Source organism: Acartia tonsa, chromosome 6 (assembly GCF_053477335.1).
Source record: "Acartia tonsa isolate MP-2025a chromosome 6, ASM5347733v1, whole genome shotgun sequence".
Taxonomy (NCBI): domain Eukaryota; kingdom Metazoa; phylum Arthropoda; class Copepoda; order Calanoida; family Acartiidae; genus Acartia; species Acartia tonsa.
This window is the reverse complement of record NC_137265.1, coordinates 18,731,008-18,753,308: the sequence shown is the minus strand read 5'-3', so window position 1 is coordinate 18,753,308 and position 22,301 is coordinate 18,731,008. Positions and strand designations below refer to the sequence as shown.

The window sequence follows — 22,301 nt, the reverse complement described above, 5'->3', positions numbered from 1 at the left end:
ACTATTTTCTGCTACTTGGCTGTGTTAATATAAGCGACACTATTGGTTGATTTTCAATGACCCAATAGAAAGGTTGCACAAGGTTCATGCGATGGGTAGATACAGTTATTTAACCCTTTCTCCCTCTAGTGTTTTACTCTAATGGTTTAACTGTAATGTATTGTACAAAAAAGCAGTTAAGATGATTGATTAATGAACAATATTTTGTGAAAATTAAATTCAATAGGTAAATAATTTTTGTACCAGTCTATTATTGCATTCCCTTTTTGTGGGCCACCCTAATGTGATCTTTTAGTCTTGAGTCACTTTTGAACCATTTCATGCATAAGTAGCACTGAGCTCGTTCACATGGAAAATGAATTTCATCAATGTGTCTTTTCACAGTCTTCTTGATGGCAAACTCTTTTTGGCATAGGAGACATCTGTAGTTGTTTGTGTTTCTGTTCCATTCCATATAGTCTTCCAGTAAACTACCTAGAACAAGAATAAAATGTTAGTCATAGACCTGGACTACGCAGCAGAGGTGTGCAGAAGGGGGGTATGTATCCATCCATCTTTTATAATTATCACCCCCTTAGGTGTACTGTCAAACTCCCCTTGACAATGGTCAATTTGGGTTTTAAAGGGGTGTCAAATCGTAGGGGGGGGGGTACAGAATTTTCGCACACCCCTGGCAAAACCCTATGCACGCCACTGAACGTAAATTATGCAGTCTAATTAACCTTCTTCTTTAAAACATGAAAGAAAGGCAGGGGGGTCAGTTCTAAGTTCATCCTTTAACTATGAAAGTAACAAGTAAAAATAAAAACATGATCAAATTCAATATAACAAAGATGACAATATCTATAAAAGCGAAGCTCTAAAATGGTAGGACAAAAGAACATTAAATTCGTCATAAAACTGCTTAAATACAGAATAATGTTTAAGGACATACTTACATTTTTGAAACTTGAACATAGAGATTCTCAGCTTAGAACATTGAACTCTGTTGTCCTGGGAATCAATATGCTAAAAATCGGATCAATTGAATGATTTTATCACAAAAAAATTTGCTTTTAAAAAAAGTTTAAAATCAACATGTTTCAAATGAACGTACGGACATTCTGGTAACGATTATAGAGTTGCTACGCTTTCTAAATCGTACCTAACTACTACAGGAATCATCATGCAAAGTTTGGAATCTATAGGACATTTCTATAATATGCCTAAATTAACGAAAAGAGCTAACCGTTACGGACTGACAAACCGACGGACCGACCCTAAGTATAGAAAAGCTTCGCTTTTAAAAATATACTATAAAAATTAAAACTTAATTAAGGATTGGTTTGATTAACACAACGAAAATTTGATTTTCGCATTTAATTTGTCATTTATTAAAAAATAAAAAAGGTGAATAAAGAAAAGAAATCATAAAAGCAAATAAACATAAAATACATTAACCCAAAAAGCAAACTGCGGTTGTTTCTCAAGAAGTGCCTGGTCGTGCAAAGAACCCCTCAGCTCAATTATTTTGGAAAATAAATTAAAAATAAGTGAAAGGGGTAGGTCAAGTTAGTCTAGGTTAAATTGGGTACTGAGTAGCCCTGTAGGGTTAGAGCCCCCTTTTTTTAATTTAATAAAAAATAAGGTGAAGGATTCAATACACTATAAGGGAAAACACCACAATTGCACTACATTTTATCCGAATAAAAATAAAATAAAAACTTGAAATTCCGCCATATTTTCATGCACAACTATAATTTTCATAATTTTGAATGAAGCTGTTTACAGTGACTATAAAAAATGACGACATACAATACAAATGACCAATGATAGGCCATTACACAGACTAAATTACCAATGACAAGGAAGTGTACATTCTAATTGACCAATGGTAGGCCAGTATGACGTCATTTTTTACAGGCACTAAAAAAGCTTAATTATCATATAATACTTATCAAATTGATTGAAAGAAATCTAATTTGAATCGTTATTGTGAACTCTTGCAACATGTTTGGCCTTGTATCTCTCATTATCAAACCATTTGTCACAGATGGGACATCGGCTTCTCTTCTTCGCCGCGTGAATCTCCTGAAAGTGTCTTCGCGCATTTCTTCTGGTTTTATACTCCTTCAGACAAACCAGGCACAACCATTCGTTGGTTTCTGGGATCAGTTCAACGTTTTCAATCGCACTCGCATCTAAAAAGGGAAAATATGTGTTAGAAAAAAGTAGTTTTTAGAAAAAATACAAATATTTGATATTTAACTCCAAATATATAAAGGCTGTAATATTTATTTATCGCATGGAAAAGTATAAGATTAATTTCATGATTTTTGTTTTAATATTCGTGGAAAATTGTTTTTAATAAATACGACATATACATGATTTTTCAGTATGTCTGAGAACCGGTTCAAATCCAGTGGATATTTATCGGTTTCGATGCCACACTGGAAAATATTACCAATTAAAAGAAATCTTTCAATAAGTAAATATTTTCAAATGGCACAAATTAAAATATGATTCGATAAAACCTTAAATAATTTTTTTACGTTTATTTTCATTACATAGGAAAATACAATACAAAAACATGAAATTTGAATGGATATTTTAATAAAGTTTAAATAAACAGATTAAAAAGTTTTAATTTGATAAAATAAAATAGAAGCCTTCGCTGTATACACGAAAACAGAAATTTGTAGAGATTGTTTAGAAAGGTTAAAATCTCTACTAAGTTTACACCACCTGGTTAGTGGGGAGGAAGGCAAGGACGTCCAAGCTTTTTATTGGAGGGGGGAGGGCTTGGTAAAAAATTGAAAATCAAATTCATTTTTTTTGGGGGGGGGGTTATTACCAATCCCCCCCCCCCCCCTCTTGGACGTCCCTTGAGAAAAGGTGGCTATAGTTATGGTCCAATTACCTAAGATAACAGATAAGGAGATCTACAAAAAACATAAAATCAATCAAAATGGGTGATTTCTTTTAACATGATCATTTTTGGACCTCTCCGTATTAAACCACTTAGAACAGAATTCACACTGACTCTTGGCTTCACTGTGGATTTCTTGAACATGCCGTCTGGCATTTGTGCTTGAGGAATACTTTTTGAAACACAGCTGACACTCCCACTTGCCATCATAGGTCTTCACATACAGATTGTTACTAACATCTGAAATAAATAGTTATGTTAGACTAAATATAGTAAGTACAATCTTATTATACAAAGTAGTAAGGTTTTTTGTCTTAAGCTTAAGATTTAAATTACTACTGAACTGATCAGAGTTCTCCATTTTTGGGAAGAGCAACATTAATGACAAAGGTCACGGTATGGTTTTAGGCTATTTTTCTGCTCACTTTTTTTTTTCTTTTCAACTCAGAGCCCCTAGATGCTAGGGGCGCAGCAGCTAATAACTATTATTGAAATAGGAATAAAAGAATTTAAAAAATTCAACAATACCAAAAAATACACCTAAGTAAGAAATAACTGTTAATTTCAAGAAAATACATATACATGTTTTTCATACATACATAATGACATAAAAAATAAGTAATTTCTGTATTAGAAGCAAGAAAATAAATAGCTATCATGTCTAACCTCCAAAAAATATCTTTATGACTCAAAAGCAGCCTAACTCTTTTTATGAACTCTAAGAATATGTTTATCTCTGTATCTCTTGTTCTTAAACCATTTCTCACATATATCACATTGTTGCCTATCATTTTCACAATGCAGATCCTGGAAATGTTTTTTGACGGATGTTTTGGTTGTATACTCTTTTTCACATATTAAGCACATCCATTGGCCAGTGGCTGAATTTTTTCCAATGTAAACCTCCTCTAGGGCTTCTAAAATATAGAAAATGGTTAGTTAAAAATTATGGACACAGGGTCCAGATAGGACAATAGAAAATAGACATAATCTTTTATACCCAATTTTTCTGCTTGCTGTCGGGGGAGATGTCGGGTTCTAGTCTGAACAAACTCTGCATCATAATAAAGCAGGGGTGTATATTCTGCACACGATTTTTTTTCCCGGCTACATAATTTTTTATTTCCCTCCCCTAGTTTTTTCTCACCAAGTAAAAATATTTAAAGAACTCTATATTTTATCCCTCCTACCACACATTTTTTAGTTTTTTTTCACCAAGGAGGGGGAGAAAATGGTAAAAATATTTTCAGTTTTCTTAATTTTTACATTTTTTCCCCTCCAACCACTTTTTTTTATTTTCACCACCCCCCCCCCCCTGAGCCGGGGATCACATGTAGAATATACACCCCTGTTCTAAAGAAAAGGTGCAACTCATTACAGTGCAATATTAGGACTTACATACAAAGGTCGTACAATCAAATGGGAAATTATATCAAAACAGAAGTTAAACACATTGGAATTGAAGGATTACCTCTTCTGATATTTTCTTCTACATACTTCATAAGTCATTTAAAACAGACATATCATGTTATCTACCTAGTTGAATATCAGAAAAACTTTCACTTCTAGAAAATGAGAGGTTATTTTTGTTCCTCCGAGTTTAACATATTATAACCTTGCAGAAGTGTTAGGCTTTCACAAGCAACGGTTACGCCCCCTGCATATGATAAGGGCCCTAAGCAGTTGGTTGGAGTAATATTTTGTCGGTAAATTCCAATTTAATTAGCAAATCCTATGATAGTTATCAAAAAATATCAAAAATAAAAAAATCGATATTTATTTGTTGTCAAGAATTGAAAACCAATAAAAACACAAATTAAAATATGTGAACGTTTTGATACAACAAATAGCACAAAAATATTAATTAGACAATAAAGAGGATATCAAAATAAATTGCTCCAATCTCTTTATGCCATTAGACACCCAACGACAAAATAAAATGTTGCAACAAACTTTAATTTAGGTTGTCTGAAGCCAAAGTACTTATGATACAAACAAATAAAAATATTTATAATTGGGTTGTTAAAGATGAAAACACTTTTTTTTCTTACATGTTATCTCTCATGTTTATCTTATCAAACATGTTTATCTTGTTACTCGAAAACATGTTCACTTAGTTTCTCAGAAACATGTTCAACTTGATGATCAGAAACATGTTCATTCCTAATATGTTCCTGTGCAACATGTTCGTCCCTAAGACTTACAGATTTAAGCCAACGCTTGCATATTGGGCATTGTGCTCTTTCACACAAATGCATGGCCTTTGCGCTTGAATCCTTGAACCAATACAAGCATGTTGAACATTGCGTCTTCTCGTCGCTCCAATGCTTTCTTCTGTAGTGTTGCTTCAATGTTTTATTACCACTATATTCTTTCAGACAGACCAGGCAAATGAGCTTTCCTGTCGTCTTGTTTTTTCCTCGGAACTTGATCCAATCTGAAATGTATAAAAATATTGTTAGTATAATGCAAACAGAAATGTTTTTGGGAGCTTACAAATAATATTCTCTACTACAATATATTAATTATTTTGGACAATTGGTGGCTTTCAAAAGTTTTAACTACTACAATATTATCTCCATGAATAACTAAATAGACATTTCAATGTCAATTTTTACTAGTAAGATAATTTAATTATGATATATTTCTAATTTTTCAAATTGGATAACTACAAACACGAACATATAAATATTTTTAAACGTGATCTCAGGAAATGAAAAAGAGATTTAAATCATATCTAGTGTGTTGTTAAAAATAGAACCTAGAGAATATCCCTTCAAAAACAAGATGTTATATTGCATTAGTTTCTGTTATACAGCTAATTAAAATAAAATTAGTGCTTTTACACATAGTTATAGTTGGGTAACCCCCCCGCCCCCTATTTGGAGTGGAGGGGGATGGGAGGCGTCAGTGCTCACTGTGTAAAAAAAGTGTATGAAGAAAAATTATTACTTTTTACATCCCCTTTTTATGCGTTGAATTAAAATGTGCAATCTTATATCTTTCTGTGCTAAACCATTTGAAGCAGACATGGCATTGGCTCTCCTGTTGGGTGCAATGCATCTCTTTAAAATGTCGTCTTGCGTTTGCTTTGATGGTGAACTCCTTCTGGCAAACATAACATCTCCAAGTCTTGTTGTGGCTGTTCCAACCGATGTATTCATCTGAATGAAATAAAAATTAGATTTATTTAGAGTTCACTTAATTTTATAGGTATCAATCCTAAATATACTTATTTTAAAACACCTGCCATTTGCAAAATCAGCGAGTGAGCAATGGGTTAACTAAAGATGAGCGTAAATCTGAAGCTTTATCAGAACATTGAGCCTGAATCTTATCTGCAAATCATAGGTTCAAATCCTAGCAAAAATATGCTAAAAACAAATTTAAAAAAAAGATAGGTACATACTTTATTATAGCTTAATTTACATTCCCTCCTCCTTTATTATGACACAATCTGAAATGCTTATTTTTATATCTCTCATTTCTGTACCAGTTGAGGCATATGTGGCATTGGCTCTGTTGCTGCGTGCAGTGAACTTCTTTAAAATGTCGTCTTGCATTTTGTCTTGATGAGAATTCTTTCTAACAAACATAGCATCTCCAAGTTTCACTATTCTTGTCCCAGCCAATATAGTCTTCCAATGATAACACTACGACAAAACAAAAACTATTAGTTTCAAATTACAATTTTATTTTACAGAATATATTTATTTTGAATATATCTATGATACAAAGTAGTAAGGTTTTTTTGGTCTGAAGCTTAAGATCAGGGAAATTACTGGACTGAATGAGTTGTATAACTTAGGGAAGCTTCATGAATGGAGTGGTTTCAGGCTATTTACCTGACCCCTACGCCCTCCCCTAGATATTTGGGGCGATGTAACTTTGTAGGCAAGTAAATAAAAAAAATTTTTTTCATTATTTTAATCTTAATTAGGTACACATAATTTTACAGTTTATTTACATCCCCTTTTTATGTGATTGTCTGATATGATTATTCTTGTATCTATTATTCTTGAACCATCTGAGACAGATTGGACACTGAGCCTGCTCCTGTTCACAGTGCACCTCCTCAACATGACGGACCACCAGAGACTTGGTCTTGTACTCCCTCTGGCAGAGCAGGCACCTCCAGCTGTTGCTGTTCCGGTTGTAGCCCATGAACTCTTCAAGATTGCCACCTTAAATATATTTCAAAATCAGTTAGCAAACTTTAAAAGTTAATTATCGCATTAATTGTCTATAATATGATGCTATAGATGATTTTTCAATTTGGCTAATCCACCGGATATTAATCAGTTTCAAAGCCATACTGGAAAAAATTTCACTACAGAAGCAATCACAAAATTTTCTTTTAAAACATGTTTTTAGCTAAAAATAGGTAAAATAGCAATACTAAATAAGTTTAATGTATATTTCAACTTGAGTAAGTGACTACCTAGTAATGTTTTTTGACATCAAAGTATGATACCTTGTAATAGAAACAAAGCTGTTTAAAGAAATAAACTACAATAGTGATAGTAAGTATAGAAAAATAAATAGAAAACTGTTATATATTTAGGAAGGCTAGAGAGGCTGACACAAGTTACATGTAGTGTAGCTGTAATACTGAAAAAATTATACAAAATTGAATGTTAAATAATTTTGATTCAGATGCAACCTTTAAGTTACATCCCCTTTTTATGAGCAGTCCTAAAATGTTCTCCCATGCAGCGTTCATTCTTAAACCATCTAAGACAGACATAGCACTGTTTCCTCTCATTCTCACAGTGTACAGTGGTCACGTGACGTTTGGCGGTGTAGGAGCTGACAAATTCTTTCTGGCACAGGAAGCACCGCCAACAGTTTGTGTTTCTATTCCATTCTATGTAGTTGTCTATTGATTGACCTAAAACATTATAGAAATATTAACAGCAAGTCTTTTAAATATGTGTGGCTGTAACTTACAAACTAGAATACAATTTAGGACTATGATTACAAATAATTTTAGCTTATATATCCTATTGATATTTTCAAGATTTTATAATAAAAAATATATAAATTTCAGTCAATTTACATCTGGGTAGGTAACAAAAAATTTAAAAGTAAATATTTTAATTTTAAGAATGATAACTGATATTTCACACTTGGAATTTTCCCAAAAAAATTAGCCGCTAATCTTTACTGACGGACAGACAATGTTAAAGAAAGAGTAGCCCCGCTGCTGAAAAAAACATTTCATAATTGATTAAATACATTTTAGTTAAATTCAAGTTAAAATATTTTCTAGATCTGTTTAAAACCCCCTAATGGTTTCATACCCCTCTGGCGAATCTCTGTGCCCGCCACTGCTTAAAACATTCCCTTCTTATGGGACAGCCTAACATGCTCCTGCATGCTCCTCTTGTTCTTAAACCACTTGAAGCAGAGGTGACACTGCACAGCCTCCTGCTCGCAGTGGACAGTCTTGATGTGGCGGGTGGCGTTGGTCTTCAGGGTGAACTCTGTCATGCACATGAGACAGCGCCACAGGTTCGTGTTCTTGTTCCACCCCATGTAGGACTCCAGCAGGTTGTCTACAAAAATTTAAAATGTATGAGTATAAAATAATCCAACTTCAACAAAAATAGTTATTTCCAGTATTATCCGCTGGATTAACACCAGGCCCAGGCTAAACGAATATTGAAATAAGAATCATAAGATAGATCCGATTTGGTTAGCTGGGTCTGACAAAACTGGTTTAACCACATAATTTTTCATTTTTATATCCGCGGAGAGCTGTCTAAAATACAATGCGATAATGTCCGAAAAAAATATTGCAGCATAAGTTACAAGAATACCATCTAACATATAGGTACCATTTGGCGCCCATAAAATAGTAGTCATGTAGTTTTTTGTGAAAACAAGACAGCTATACAAATTACCTACATATAATCAAGTCATGATATTTATTAACTACGTGGTAAAATGTTAAAATTCTGTTTCAATTATATGCCCTATAGATGTAGTTTAAACCATTGAACAACAAACAAACTTATGGTTTACTAAATTCAAGTTCAATAGTATTTCACCCTTTTCACAGGTTTTTCTTGTGAACATCTCTGATATGACAACCAAGACTGAGCTTGTTCTTCAGCCATTTGTGACATAGATGACACTGCTTAGCCTTATTAATCAGATTAAGAGATAAGTAAATAATTGCATATTTTCAAAAAGAATATCTGATTTGTACTTTATCTTCTAATAAGTTTTAAGGGGATAAATGGACGTTTACCCCATTAAAATAAAAAGCTTGGACGTTCCTGTACGAGGTAATATACGGACAAAAATATAAAATAAAAAGATTGGATGTCTGGGGCGTAAATTAACTTAAAACCCAAAGAGAGTTTTCTGTCATTTACATATCTCTATATTCCTGCCTCATTCTCGCAGTGCATCAGTCTGACGTGTCGTGCGGCACTAGACTTGAAGGAGGTTTCCTTCTGGCAGACCAGGCATCTCCAGGTATTCAGCTGGCTGTTCCACGCCAGGTATGCGTCCATTGCCAGGGCTGAAACATTTCAAATAATTTTAGTAAACAAAATAAGACAGTGAGTCCACGGATAAAAGGATACCTAAGTCTCTTGATATCAGGTGAAGACAATGGCTGATAAAATCATCCAAAGTTATATTTAAAGATCCCAATTTCTATCAGAGTATGCTAGCTATAGCTAAACATAAAAATATAAATTTCCTTATTTAATATCCGAGAAATCTTTAAAACAAATCAGATTCTTAAAAAGGAGCATCACAAATATTGTTTATTAACAAAAAGGCGACAACAACATAACCTAATATTAGTACGAGTATTTTTTCAGCATTAATGTTTTTCCTGGAAGTATATGAAGAGTTAAAGTCCTTTTTTGTGATCACTTCTGATATGACACCTTAAGCTGTTCTCATGCTTAAACCATTTTAAACAGAGGTGACATTGCTTCATTTCATTTTCGCAGTGCACCAGCCTCACGTGTCTTGCTGCACTGGTCTTATATGAGAACTCCTTCTGGCACACGAGACATCTCCAGGTATTCAGCTGGCTGTTCATGCCCAGGTATTCGTCAATCACCAGTGCTGAAAAATTGAAAACTTTGTTAGTAAATAATATTTGTGTAAAAAGAAAAATATGTCAGTAAACACAGGGATCTAAAAGGATAAGATACAAAATTGATGATACATAAAAATGCCCCTTCTGTAGATTACAATTAGTTGTTGAAACAATTGGACACTTAACTAAACGATCTAACCAATCAAAATTTAATAAAAATCCCCAAGGTTGTTAAGCTAGCGAATAAGAAAACGTTATGTAAGACTTTTGGAACTAGCATAATAAACTGGCCAAAGCCCACTCCCCTTCCCCTGCACTAAATATCAGAATAGCATAATTCTTCCCAAGCAATGAGCAGATAGTTATTTCACAAGACTAAAAATAACATGAGACTTTACAAAAAATAACAATTCATCATAATTAAATCTTACCTCTTTCAAGAAATTGTATCTTTAGGTACAAAATATATTTTAATGGTAATTTGTAATATTATTTTAGCATAACTTTAATTCTATTTGAGAAGGTTTGTTATATAAAAAATTCTGAATTGATATTAGGTAGTGTACTTTTTCTAAAAGTGCAAGTCTTGACACAAGGTTTATGATCACCATGCAATTAGTTTCCTTTGGAGTCACGTGATATTCAGTTTTTAAACGTTTCAACAACCCATTATATAAATTTTATTTTAATTCAGTCCTTTTTTATGTTCACTTCTGATATGACATCCCAAACTGTTCTTATTCTTAAACCATCTCAAACATAGGTGGCATTGTTCCATCTTATTTTCACAGTGCATGAGCTTGATGTGCCTGACTGCGTTGTGCTTGAGCTTGGTCTCCTTCTGGCAGACCAGGCACCTCCAGGACTGCAAGTTGCTGTTCCAGGCTAGGTAATCTTCAAGAGACCATTCTAGAATATAAAATACTTTGTTAGTGAAAAGTCTCACAACTCATTTGCTATTAAATACAAAAATGTAAAAAAAAAATAATTGAAAATAAGATGCCTAATATTAAGAAAAAAAAATAGCTTATGATTTCCATATAGCAGTTTAAAAGATATTACGAGGCTAAAAAACACGACATATCAAACCATATATAAAATAAGGAAACACTTTAACTTTGCTTTTAGTGCGTAAAAACATCATCTAGTTGTATGAAACAAATGAATGATTTCTAAACTACATAACTGGGATCTTAAGGGATAAGACAATAGACGATAAATTGATATACATATTACATACCCAATGAGAATAAACAAAACTTTCCTTCTGTAGATACAATATATTGTTTAAAAAATGTGAAAATGAGCCAATCAATTAATATTAAACAGAAGCACCTTAAGTTTTTAAAACATTGGATACCAGCACATCCTTATACTAAAGTAACAGGATGTTTGTCTGTCTGTGTGTCTGTACCGAAGGATCTCGCTAACCGCTGAACCGATCGGGTTCTCCTTAACAGGATAGATTCTCATATGTCCTGGGAAGGTTTTTAACTATTTTGGGGGAGGGTACTACCACCCTCCCAAAAGAAATGACAAAAAAATTGAAAATTTTCTTAAAATCTGGGAGACTTCAACGTAACATTTAGAGGTATCAGTAACATAAATAATTATCGTAGACTTTAACAAACAAAAACATTTAAAGTGCCACTAGAGGCCTCTAGGGGCGTAGCCGCTAGTAAAATATTAAAGTATAATGAAAATCAACTTATCTTAAATGTTGTACAGAAAATGTATTATTTAGGAAGCATCAATTTGTACAAAGTAATGATAAAAATTAATAATTATATACAATAGATAACAATAATATTAATAATACTATCAATTTACATTTGGAAGATTTTCTAATCATCATCGTTTGGTAACAAAAAGTTGAGTCTTAGGTCAGGTATAAAAAAGTATAATAGTTTTTTCTCGCATCGTATTATAAACAGCTTTTCGCGGTTATAATTGTACATTTTTATATTCGTAGAAAACTGGATATAATACGATGCTAGACATAACTTTTCAGTATGGCTGAGGACCAGTTCTAATCCACCGGATGTTAATCGGTTTCGAAGCGATACGGGGAAAAAATTTTCACTTAGCCTCCATAAACTCCGCCAGCTCTCGGTGGAACCTAAAAATATGCCGTTTCAGGGTCAGATCATTTTTAAGCCATTTCGCGCACGTGATGCACTGTTTCTTCTCGTTGTTGCCGTGCAGCGCCTTCAGGTGCCGGTGGGCGTTACCCTTAACAGTGAAGGATTTCTTGCACAGGATGCACATCCAGCTGTTGCCGTTGTTCCAGGCCAGGAATTTGTCCAGGTAAGAAGGTCCTGAAACAAGAAAATTATTGTCAGAACAAAATTATATCAATGATGATTTTTTTCGACATGTACAATATTTTGTGGCTCTTTTCTATTCTAAATAATCTAATCTAGATAATCTAAAAGTAATATTAAACATGCATAACTATAAACTATTTTCAATCTTCATATGGTTTATTAATATTATTAATAGTATTTTAGTCATTGATTACGATTTAATAAGATTTTTGGGTCAAGTGCAGTTCACGGTAAAATATTCCTGGTAACGATTATCTCCAAAAATATAAAGGATTTATATTCAAGACAAGCTTCTACAATACATTACAGTACCTAGGTATACACTACACATTTACTTTTGTTTTATTTCATACAAGGGGTTTGACAATTAACTGTTTAAAAATGTGTATAAAGTCTATTTCTAATATGATTTATTTGCCAAAAAAAAAAACTATGAAAAACTTTTTTTAACCTCTTTAGTTCCAATTTTATGAAACATTCTCATATGCTCACATAGGCGCATTTCATTCTTAACCCATTTATAGCAAACACAACATTGCTTCCTCTCATTTTCACAATGCTTCAGCTTCACATGCCTTACGGCGTTATCCTTTCTAGCAGTTTCAAATTGGCATAATGAACATCTCCAGCAGCCTGTGTCACCATTTTTTTCCAGGTATTCTGTGACATCTAGAACTGAAATATAAAAATCTTGTCAGTATAGCTTTAAATAATGGATCTAAAAGTTTGAGGGATTAGGTGAAGATAGCAATAATGGATATAGATTGTGTGGATATTGCGAGTGATTCTCGCATACTCTGATAAAATGTTTCTGCCAGCTGGCTTATATAACTAAAACTTACTTATGATTTTACCCCATCCTATCACCTGAACATGGAGGAACATATTGAACAATATCTGAAATTTATATTAGCAACTAAATTGACCACAAAAATTCCCCTGTCACAATGTCCACGTAGTCTATATCGATTATTATATTACAATAGAAAATAAATAATGAAAATGAATGGTAAAAAGCAATGAATATGAAAAATTTTGAATTAAAATATTATATGAAAATAAATCTAAATAAATCCCTATTTCCATGTTGAAACCAAAAAATGTCAAGATTAAAGAATATATTCATGAATGTTCTTTATTTTACACTTACTTACTTTAAATAAACATATTTTATGTACAAGAACCTCAAAATACATCGATATTAATCTTTTTGAAAAATTAAAGATTAAGATATATTAATATTGCTGCATATCAGTCCCCGTCCCAGCTTTCAACCCCTTCATATGATACTGATTCATATGGTTATTCAGGTAAATCTCATTCTTCAGCCATTTCATGCACAGGTAACACTGCTTCATATCATTTTGACAGTGCATCAGCTTGATGTGGCGGGTGGCGTTGTTCTTCTGGGCTGTCTCCTTCCCACAGATCAGGCACCGCCAGTATCTGTTGTTCTCGTTCTTGGCCAGGTATTCGTCCAGTGATCGCACTGAAATAAAATAAATTCTATTAGAATGTGTTCTACTATTGGCAGGATGACAATAAATAATTTTGGTGCTTTCCTTTAACGTGCCTATCGAACACTGATAGCTAGTTGTATAATTTTGATTTGCAGATTTTTGATTCAATAATTTTTTCCAGTATGGCTTCGATTAATACCAGTTCTAAGCCATACTGAAAAATAATGTATAGTGTCGTATTATATATAGGTAGTTTTCTATGAATATAAAAATTTACAATCATAATATTAATACCAGTTTTGTTATGCCTATGCCTTCGGCATATCGGAGCTGACAAAAGTAAAACTGGTGTTAATCTTATAATTGTACATTCTTATATCCTGGGGAAGGCCGAGTATAATACGGTGCGATAAATAACTGAAATTCATGTTTATAGATCTTAACTAAATAATTAATTCATTCAAGTCGAAAAATTCACTTGACTGTATGCATATATTTGAAGTAACTTGAAAATAATTCAAGTAAACAAGAACAACTAAGTTCCTAAGTAGGGCAAAATTGAAAGGTTACGAGACAAAAGGATATTATCGAAAAATTGTAGATACCTATAGCTTTAGAAAATTAAATTCTTTGACATCTAATAACATATTTTATTACTTAGGCAGAAATCTTTATAAAAATATAAAGATCATTAAAGAGTAATATCAATGAGAACTATCATCATATTTTAATCCTTTCATATGGTTGTACTTCATATGCCTTTTCAAACATAGATCATTTTTCAACCACTTATAGCAAACATAACATTGTTGTTTCTCATTCTCAAAATGAACCAAAGAAACGTGTTGTATTGCATTGTCCTTCCTTGCTGTTTCTTTCTGGCAGATCAAGCACCTCCAGTGACCGTTGTTCTCATTTCTGGCCAGGAAATCATTGGCTGTTCTACCTGGAAAAAAATATTTGTATTAGATTAAACAAGGGATGCAAGGATGGGAAAATTAAAAACAAAATAATCTTCACTTCTCCCTCATTAGTCATTATAAATCAAACTACTCATTTGGTAGATAAAAATGATTAGAAGAAAAGTTAAATCTTAAATTCAATCTTCTCAACCAACATTTTTAGCTAACTAATGAAAGAAGTGTATAGTAAACACATAATTCTATTGAATTGTGCCATAAAAATTAACAAAGCAAAAGCTTAAAACTATCACCTGTCTATAGAACAAACTTTAAACTTAAATGCAGGAACATTTTTGTTGATAATTAGGAAAGCAATAAAAAGATAATAAAAGTATAGTAAACTTAAAATATTAAGAATAGGATTTTTGGTGTGTCTATTAATTAAGAAAGTACACACAACAGATTACTTGCAACTGGGTAAAGATTCCATTCTGATAATCATCGACATTCTGACTTACCCTACTTATTGGTAGTTGCGCTACTATTAACATTAAAGAGTAGCAAAACTAATTTTATGTGCTTTTAACAGTTATAAATCTATCTCAACCATAAAATTTAAATTAGTAACTACTGCTGCTTCATAACGAAATATATTTCAAAGAAAAAAACTTCATTATCAATCGCATCTCTTGGTGAAGTGAATCAAGCAAATTTAGCTTGGTCAGTTTATGTGTATAATTAAAAGAGTAAAATTATATCTTTTAATAAAATATAGAATAAAGATAAATATAAATAAACAGGCAGCGCGTACACAGAAATTTGCCAAGAGGGTGTAAACATGAGAACATTTGGGTGGAATTTTAAACTATTTGATTATATGCTTTAACTCCTTTCATATGAGCAGATTTCATGTGTTGATCCAGACAAAAACTATTTTTAACCCATTTATAGCAAACATAACATTGCTGGCTCTCATTCTCACTGTGTACTAGCAGAATATGTCTTATAGCGTTGGTTTTCCTAGCTGTCTCTTTCTGGCATATTAAACAGCGCCAATGACCAGTGTTTTCATTCTTTACTAAATAATCTGTGGGAGGCCGACCTGAAATATGATTGCTAGATTAGTTAAAGTACAATAAGAACAAGAACAAGGATGACAACATCCATAAGTAGCAAAGCACAACAAATACAAGAAACAGAAATATTAACAAGATTAGTTCTCATGAAAACTTATGCCTTTTTAAAATAAATAAAAAATTAACTGTTTCTTGGTATAATCATTTCCATCAAACCTAAAAATTAATTTTAACAAAAGTTTCATCAAAGTAAATATCAAATAGCATTAAGAACTTATATTCTAGTATTTGAACAATACGCGTATAATTATTTTAACAGAATATGTACTTTCAAGTATAGATAACTCAGGGAGGGAGGGGATATTGAACTGTAAATAAGACTGGTAACCAAAGTTTTATAAAACTTATCTCATAGTTGGCTTTGGATACTTTTATTAAATCTTGACTGGTTGGTTTATTACCTAACATGTTGTGTCCAAACTGTCCAACCAAATAATTGATATCTACAATAATTTTGTTTATCATCATTGAGGCTGTATACAATGAAACTCCTATTTTACCCTGTTTCTGTCTAATGTGCCTTTGCAGGGAATAATTATTTTTCATCCACTTGTGGCAGATGTAACATTGCTCCTTTTCATGTTCACAGTGCACTAGAGTCACGTGTCTTCGCGCATTTTTTTTCAAGTTCACCTCCTTCTGGCAGATTAAACAGCTCCAGGTTTGGTTGGTTTCATTCCAGGCCAGGTAGTCCTCCAGGGATTTGTCTACAAATATTAGAATAGTTATTTATCGCATAGTATTATAGACAGCTTTCCGCGGATATTAAAATTATTATTAAAACCAGTTTTGTTCACCCCGAGGGGCCAAAGGACCGGGCTACCACAACTAGTATTAATTTTGTGACCTTTATTTTAATATATATGGAATTTAGTCTGTTATTTGATGCTATACATGGGTTTTCAGTGTGGCTGATGACCGTTTCTAATCCAGCTGATATTAGCAGCAATAACAAACAAATCATCAATATTTTACAAATTAAAGAATTGTAGGTGGAATGCTAAATATTTATTATGTCTATATTTGATAAGTTATGTATTTAGTATGTTATTTGGTGCTTGCACACAAATTTCCATGTTAAGCACTGAAAGTGGGAGGATTAGAGCCTCCCAATAGGGGTTAGGAAAATAAGAGCCCTCCCCCTTTATTTACAATTTAAAAAAAATTAGGGATGGGGGATATCATTGTGCTATAGTTACTGTTTTTTAAGGAAACAAGGAATAAATCTAAAACTTATGTTTTAATTTTCAGAGGAAATTCTGTTATAACTGCAAGAACACGAAGATTTGGCTGATTATGTCCTGTGGGCATCCTTAATATGTCGGCTCAGCTGAATATCGTTTCTCAACCATTTCTGACAAACATAGCACTGTTTCTTCTTCTTTTCACAATGAATACTCTTTATATGGCGGACTGCCAGCGACTTTAGGCAAAATTCGTTGAGGCACAGCAGGCAGCGCCAGTTTCTTTCAGACGCGTTCCAGGCAGTGTAGTCGTCAAGCGAGTCATCTAAACATAAAATGATATGTTAGAAACGAAAAACTTGGATTGTTTCTTATTTTATGACATGCATATCAATAAGTTGAATAATAATGATAAAACTAATATATTCTACAAGCTAAATTAAATTGTCTGTTAAAATTTTTTATTTAAAATCATATGTTAAATGATCAGAAATGTGAACCTAAAAAATCATTAGATTTTATTACAATCTTTTAGATATCATATATTTCAACCAATTAGATTAGTTTTATCTCTATGAACAAATCCAAAACCACCTGCTGAATTTCTCAAGCTCGACGAAGGAACTACCTTATAAATTTCAATATAAAATGCAAAATACATGCTTTTGGCAGATACATGTAACGATATTCTGGAGGATAATCAATCAATGGGTCTTTTTATGGATTGTTTTTAAATGTCTGTCAAGACAGAAATCATTCTTGTACCACTTGTTGCAAAGATAACACTGGCGCTGTTCATTCTCCAAGTGGATCAGCTTCACATGGCGCTCAGCACTGAACTTGGCATTGAAGGCTCTCTGGCACACCAGACATCTCCAGCAGTTCAGCTGATCATCCCAGGTATAGTACTCCTCCAGTTGTCTCACTAAAAATGAAAAATGAGTAAGTTTTTTTATGGAATTATTACAAGATTCACTTTGAAAGATACTAATTGAATAAGATCAACCAAAAGAATCAAGTAAAATTAAATTATCATTTTGTAACAAATAACCATTGAAAAGCACATATCTAGTTGCTGACTATTAAGTTTTACAAAATGAAACAAAAGTATATTTTTTTCAGTTTCAATTTCTTCTATCCCTGCAGATTAATATTAAATCATTTATTGAAGAATTTTGAAAATATATCATAAGAAAGTAAGTCCATGATAATGTATATATATATAAGCTCTGTTTTGTTCACCATTTACAACTATAAATCCTTTATAAACTTTTTATGAACCTCTCTCAAGTGTCTCTTACACTGAACATCATTTTGTACCACTTGTAACAAATATAACATTGTTGTTTCTCATTCTCACAGTGTAACAATCTCAGATGTCTTTCTACACTTGATTTTAAAGTAAATGTACTGTGACATATACAACATCTCCAGGTGTTGTCCTGCTGGTCCCAGGTATAATAGTCCTCCAGTTGTCGCACTAAAATAAAACACAAAATTAGAAGAAAATACTCAAATTGATGAAAATTAAAATAATGATTTCATTCTATAGACTTCTATTCTACTGTAAAAAATAGTTAAAGTTAATATGAACCTAAATATTTAATACTTTACAATAAGTTTTTGCTTTTATTTTAGTATTTCAAATTTTGAATCAACTTTAAAGCATTTAACACAATACATATGAAATAAATCTGGATTTTTTTTAACCTAGTAAAATGATCACAGCCCCTTTTTGTGCGCCTCTCTGATATGCTTGCTGAGGCTGACATTGTTCTTGAACCACTTGAGGCAGACATAGCACTGCTGCTTCTCATTCTCGCAGTGCACCAGCTTCACGTGTCTGGCGGCGCTGGTCTTGGCCGAGAACTCCCGCTGACAAATAAGGCACCGCCAGCTGCCGCTGTGGCGGTTGAATCCCAAAAAGTCACTCAACCTGCTTCCTGAAATAATTACAGATTTGTTAATTTGTGTATATAATCATAATTTGCTTTTGTATTTAGAATAGGTTACATACAATGAACATTTTTATGACTAAAAGTAGTATTTATATGTATTGAAAAGTTTGACCAATATTATTATTCTATAACAGAACAAAATAAATACAAATTTTGAACAGAAACGTATTTATTTGCTATCCTTAAAATTTAAGACAAAAATATTTTCTTACTGACTTCAATAGGCCTAAGTGATTTGAATATCATAATTTTGCTGCTTTGTCTGACGCGCTCCCTTCCTATGGATCTGTCTGGCGTGCTTGTCCAGGCTGACATCGTTCTTGAACCACTTGAGACACAGATAGCATTGTTGTTTCTCATTTTCACAGTGGACTGTCCTAAATCAGAATTAATTTTCAAGTATGGCTTGGAAACCGATTAACATCAGCTGGATAAGAACCGGTTCTCATCCATACTGAAAAATCCTGTATAGCATCGTATTACAGACTCTTTATCACGAAAATTAAAATAAAAAGATAAAATCAATACCAATTTTGTTAGCCGCCCAGGCCTTCTACAAAAACTATTCTTATAATTTTTCATTTTTATATCCGCGGAAATCTGTGTATACTACGATGCTATAAATAACTATTATGAAAATATGGAAACCAATTCTTGTGTTAGACATTGTTTGGCTAATATTGAAGGTATTACAGAAAAAAACGATAAAAAATTAGCCAAGCCACAACTAAAATGGTTTTGATGTAAATTAAAAAATAAATATATTCAAAACAGGTTTTACAACTCAAGAGGCTTCACCCTAAATGACACTATCCCTGCAGAACTTATATTAATCATATATAACCTAGCTTATCAAATTTTATTAAAGTCTTGACTGAAATGAACTAACCCATTAATCTGAAGGGAAAAAACAATGGACGATAAATGACGATAAACTAAATACTAGGGCGGGTTCATACCGGAATTAGACAAAGAGGGGATATGCAACAAATAAAATTAACCTTAAAAACATTTCTGACAGAAAAAGAATTTTAAAAAATTGAGTTTTAGAACGCGACCACTAAAAAATATATTTCATTACTTATTAATATGCAAAGACGACATTCAAAAAAAAATTTTAAATCAGAACTATGGCTTTATGGTGCTCCCTGGAAAGGCCTTGATAAGGTGAATCAGGAACTTTTGTCCATTTCAATATATCTCGTTCCTAGCCTTAGAAATCACTAAAAAACCACAATTTTTTAAGGTTTATTGACATTGTCTAATTTGTAGAGGTTTTTTAGATTTTCTCAGGCTAGGAACGAGATTTTTTGAAACGGTCAAAAGTTCCTGATTCTACTCCTCAATGTCTTTTCTGGGAGCACCATGAAGCCATAGTTCTGATTTAAAAAAAAATTTACTCCCATTTACAAATAGCTATACAATTGAATGTCTGGTCGTCAGCGGTTTTAAGACTTAGGATAAATTTTAAATCATCCAGAGGTGTATTATACTCATACAAATTATTTGCAGATCCCCGCTTTGGCCTCAGAAAAAAAATGTCCAAAATCGACCCACCCTACTAATACCCCTTCTGAAGATTAAAATTATTGATTGAAACGTTGGACACTGCGAATTCAAGATTTAACAAGTGTCCAAAGATTTTGTGCCTACAAATGTAAAACATATTCATAAAACTTTGGGTACCAGTGTCCAATGTTCCCTTTCTCCCTGAAACTTACCTTACATGGCGGAAAGCATTAGATTTGATTGAGAATTCGTGCTGACACACCAGACATCTCCAGGTAAAGTCACTAAACTCCAGGTAATCTTCCAGGGGCCGCACTGAAAAAGTTTATAATTTGTTAATAAACAAAAGCAGTTATTCTATTATATAAAGTAGTAAGGCTCCTTTTTGTTTGAAGCTTAAGAACTCAAAAAACAGTGATAAGTAAGACGAATGGTTAACGGACCCAACATGCAAAATCCTCAGAATAAAAAACTCAAGGCATCAAACTTTTAAATTTATTCAACGTTTCGAGGGCAAAACTGCCCTCATCATCAGGAACTAAACAAAAAAATAGCAATTAAAATTGATCAAAATATGCATTTTAAGTCAATTATTACTTAATATATGTTTTATAGGCATTTTTACATATAAAAAAAAAAGAATTAAAATTCTCTATGGTTACACATTGATAACAAATAAAGTGAATAAATAGGATATATGTTTATACAAGGTTAATTAAATGCAAAGTAGGGCAGTTTAAATAACAAAATAGAATTAAATTTGAAAACAGTGAATTGATTAAGATCACCTTTTTTAAGAAGCTTCACATGTGTACTAAAATGGTTTTAGAATACAGGACCCCAAGATACCAGGGACGAAGGAGCTAGTTATTAAGAAATGAATATTTCTTCTTAAATTAAAAACAAAAATTTGACTGGTGGAAAAGTTAAGGGCAAAATTGTGTTCTTAAGTTTAATTATAAATATGAATACATCCAACTAAATTACATAATAGAACAGAATACCTAGGTAGGTAGGTTTTGTGAATAAATATAAACTTGAACATTTATTATGAATAAATATTAATTAATGATTTAACCATGACATATTTTCATTTTCTTTGTAAAAACCCCTTATGGGCATCTCTAAAGTGTTGCCGCAAACTAACTTCATTCTTACTCCACATGTAGCAAATATGGCATTGTTGTGCCTCATTTTCACAGTGCAGAGTCTTAAAATGTCTTATTGCATTATTTTTTTTAGAGAAATCTCTCTGACAAATTAGACAGCCCCATGTGTTGGTGTTTTTGTTCCATCCCAAGTAATCATCAAGTTGAAGACCTAAAAACAAAAAAAAATATGAACAAATTTCATTTCAAAATGTGCTTCAACATTTGAAAGAATCTTAAAAGTCAAAAATTAAAATATAGGTTGAATTTTACATTTTTATTTCATAACAGTTTTATTAAAACACATTGTCTTGTAAATGTAGGAACTGATGCCAAAAAATAACAAATCTCTGTGGTCAAGGACGTCCAAGCTTTTTTTATTGGGGGAGGGGTGGGTGGAGGGTAACCAAATGTGGATGGGGGGAAGGGTTATTGTCCCCAAGTAATTTTTTTAAGGGGGTAAAAACAGTTCCACCTAATTAAAATTCATGACATGTGCTGGTATGTAGCTTGTTTACTTGTCGCCAGTCCACTTCTATGAGCATCTCTAATATGCTGTTGCAAACTAATCTTATTCTTACTCCACATGCAGCACAGATGACACTGCTGCTTCTCAGTGTCACAGTGGATGTGTTTCAAATGTCTGACAGCACTCTGTTTACTTGTATACTCCCGCTGGCATATCAGACACCGCCACGTTTTC

General features: G+C 32.6%; 1 protein-coding gene across 15 annotated transcripts in view; it reads right to left on the bottom strand.

The window, feature by feature from the left end:
• LOC145323193 (uncharacterized) overlaps positions 1 to 22,301 on the bottom strand; it is a 100,518-nt gene that overhangs the window by 23,482 nt on the left and 54,735 nt on the right. Inside the window, exons 3-5 of one of the 15 annotated variants that reach the window (XM_080165598.1) lie at positions 19,154 to 19,318; positions 18,694 to 18,926; positions 18,131 to 18,463 (exon numbers count right to left, since the gene is read on the bottom strand). The exons of 5 other annotated variants lie outside the window; for them this stretch is intronic. In XM_080165598.1, the coding sequence (XP_080021724.1) occupies positions 18,706 to 18,926; positions 19,154 to 19,318 (386 nt within the window). In that variant the 3' untranslated portion in view covers positions 18,131 to 18,463; positions 18,694 to 18,705. Of the gene's footprint in view, positions 1 to 4,669; positions 5,346 to 8,137; positions 8,467 to 8,824; positions 9,057 to 9,309; positions 9,441 to 11,692; positions 12,293 to 13,418; positions 13,791 to 14,390; positions 14,708 to 18,130; positions 18,464 to 18,599; positions 18,927 to 19,092; positions 19,319 to 20,662; positions 20,766 to 22,301 lie in introns of those variants that run through there. 9 more of the 15 variants (XM_080165622.1, XM_080165649.1, XM_080165597.1 and 6 more) reach the window with 9 other exon arrangements.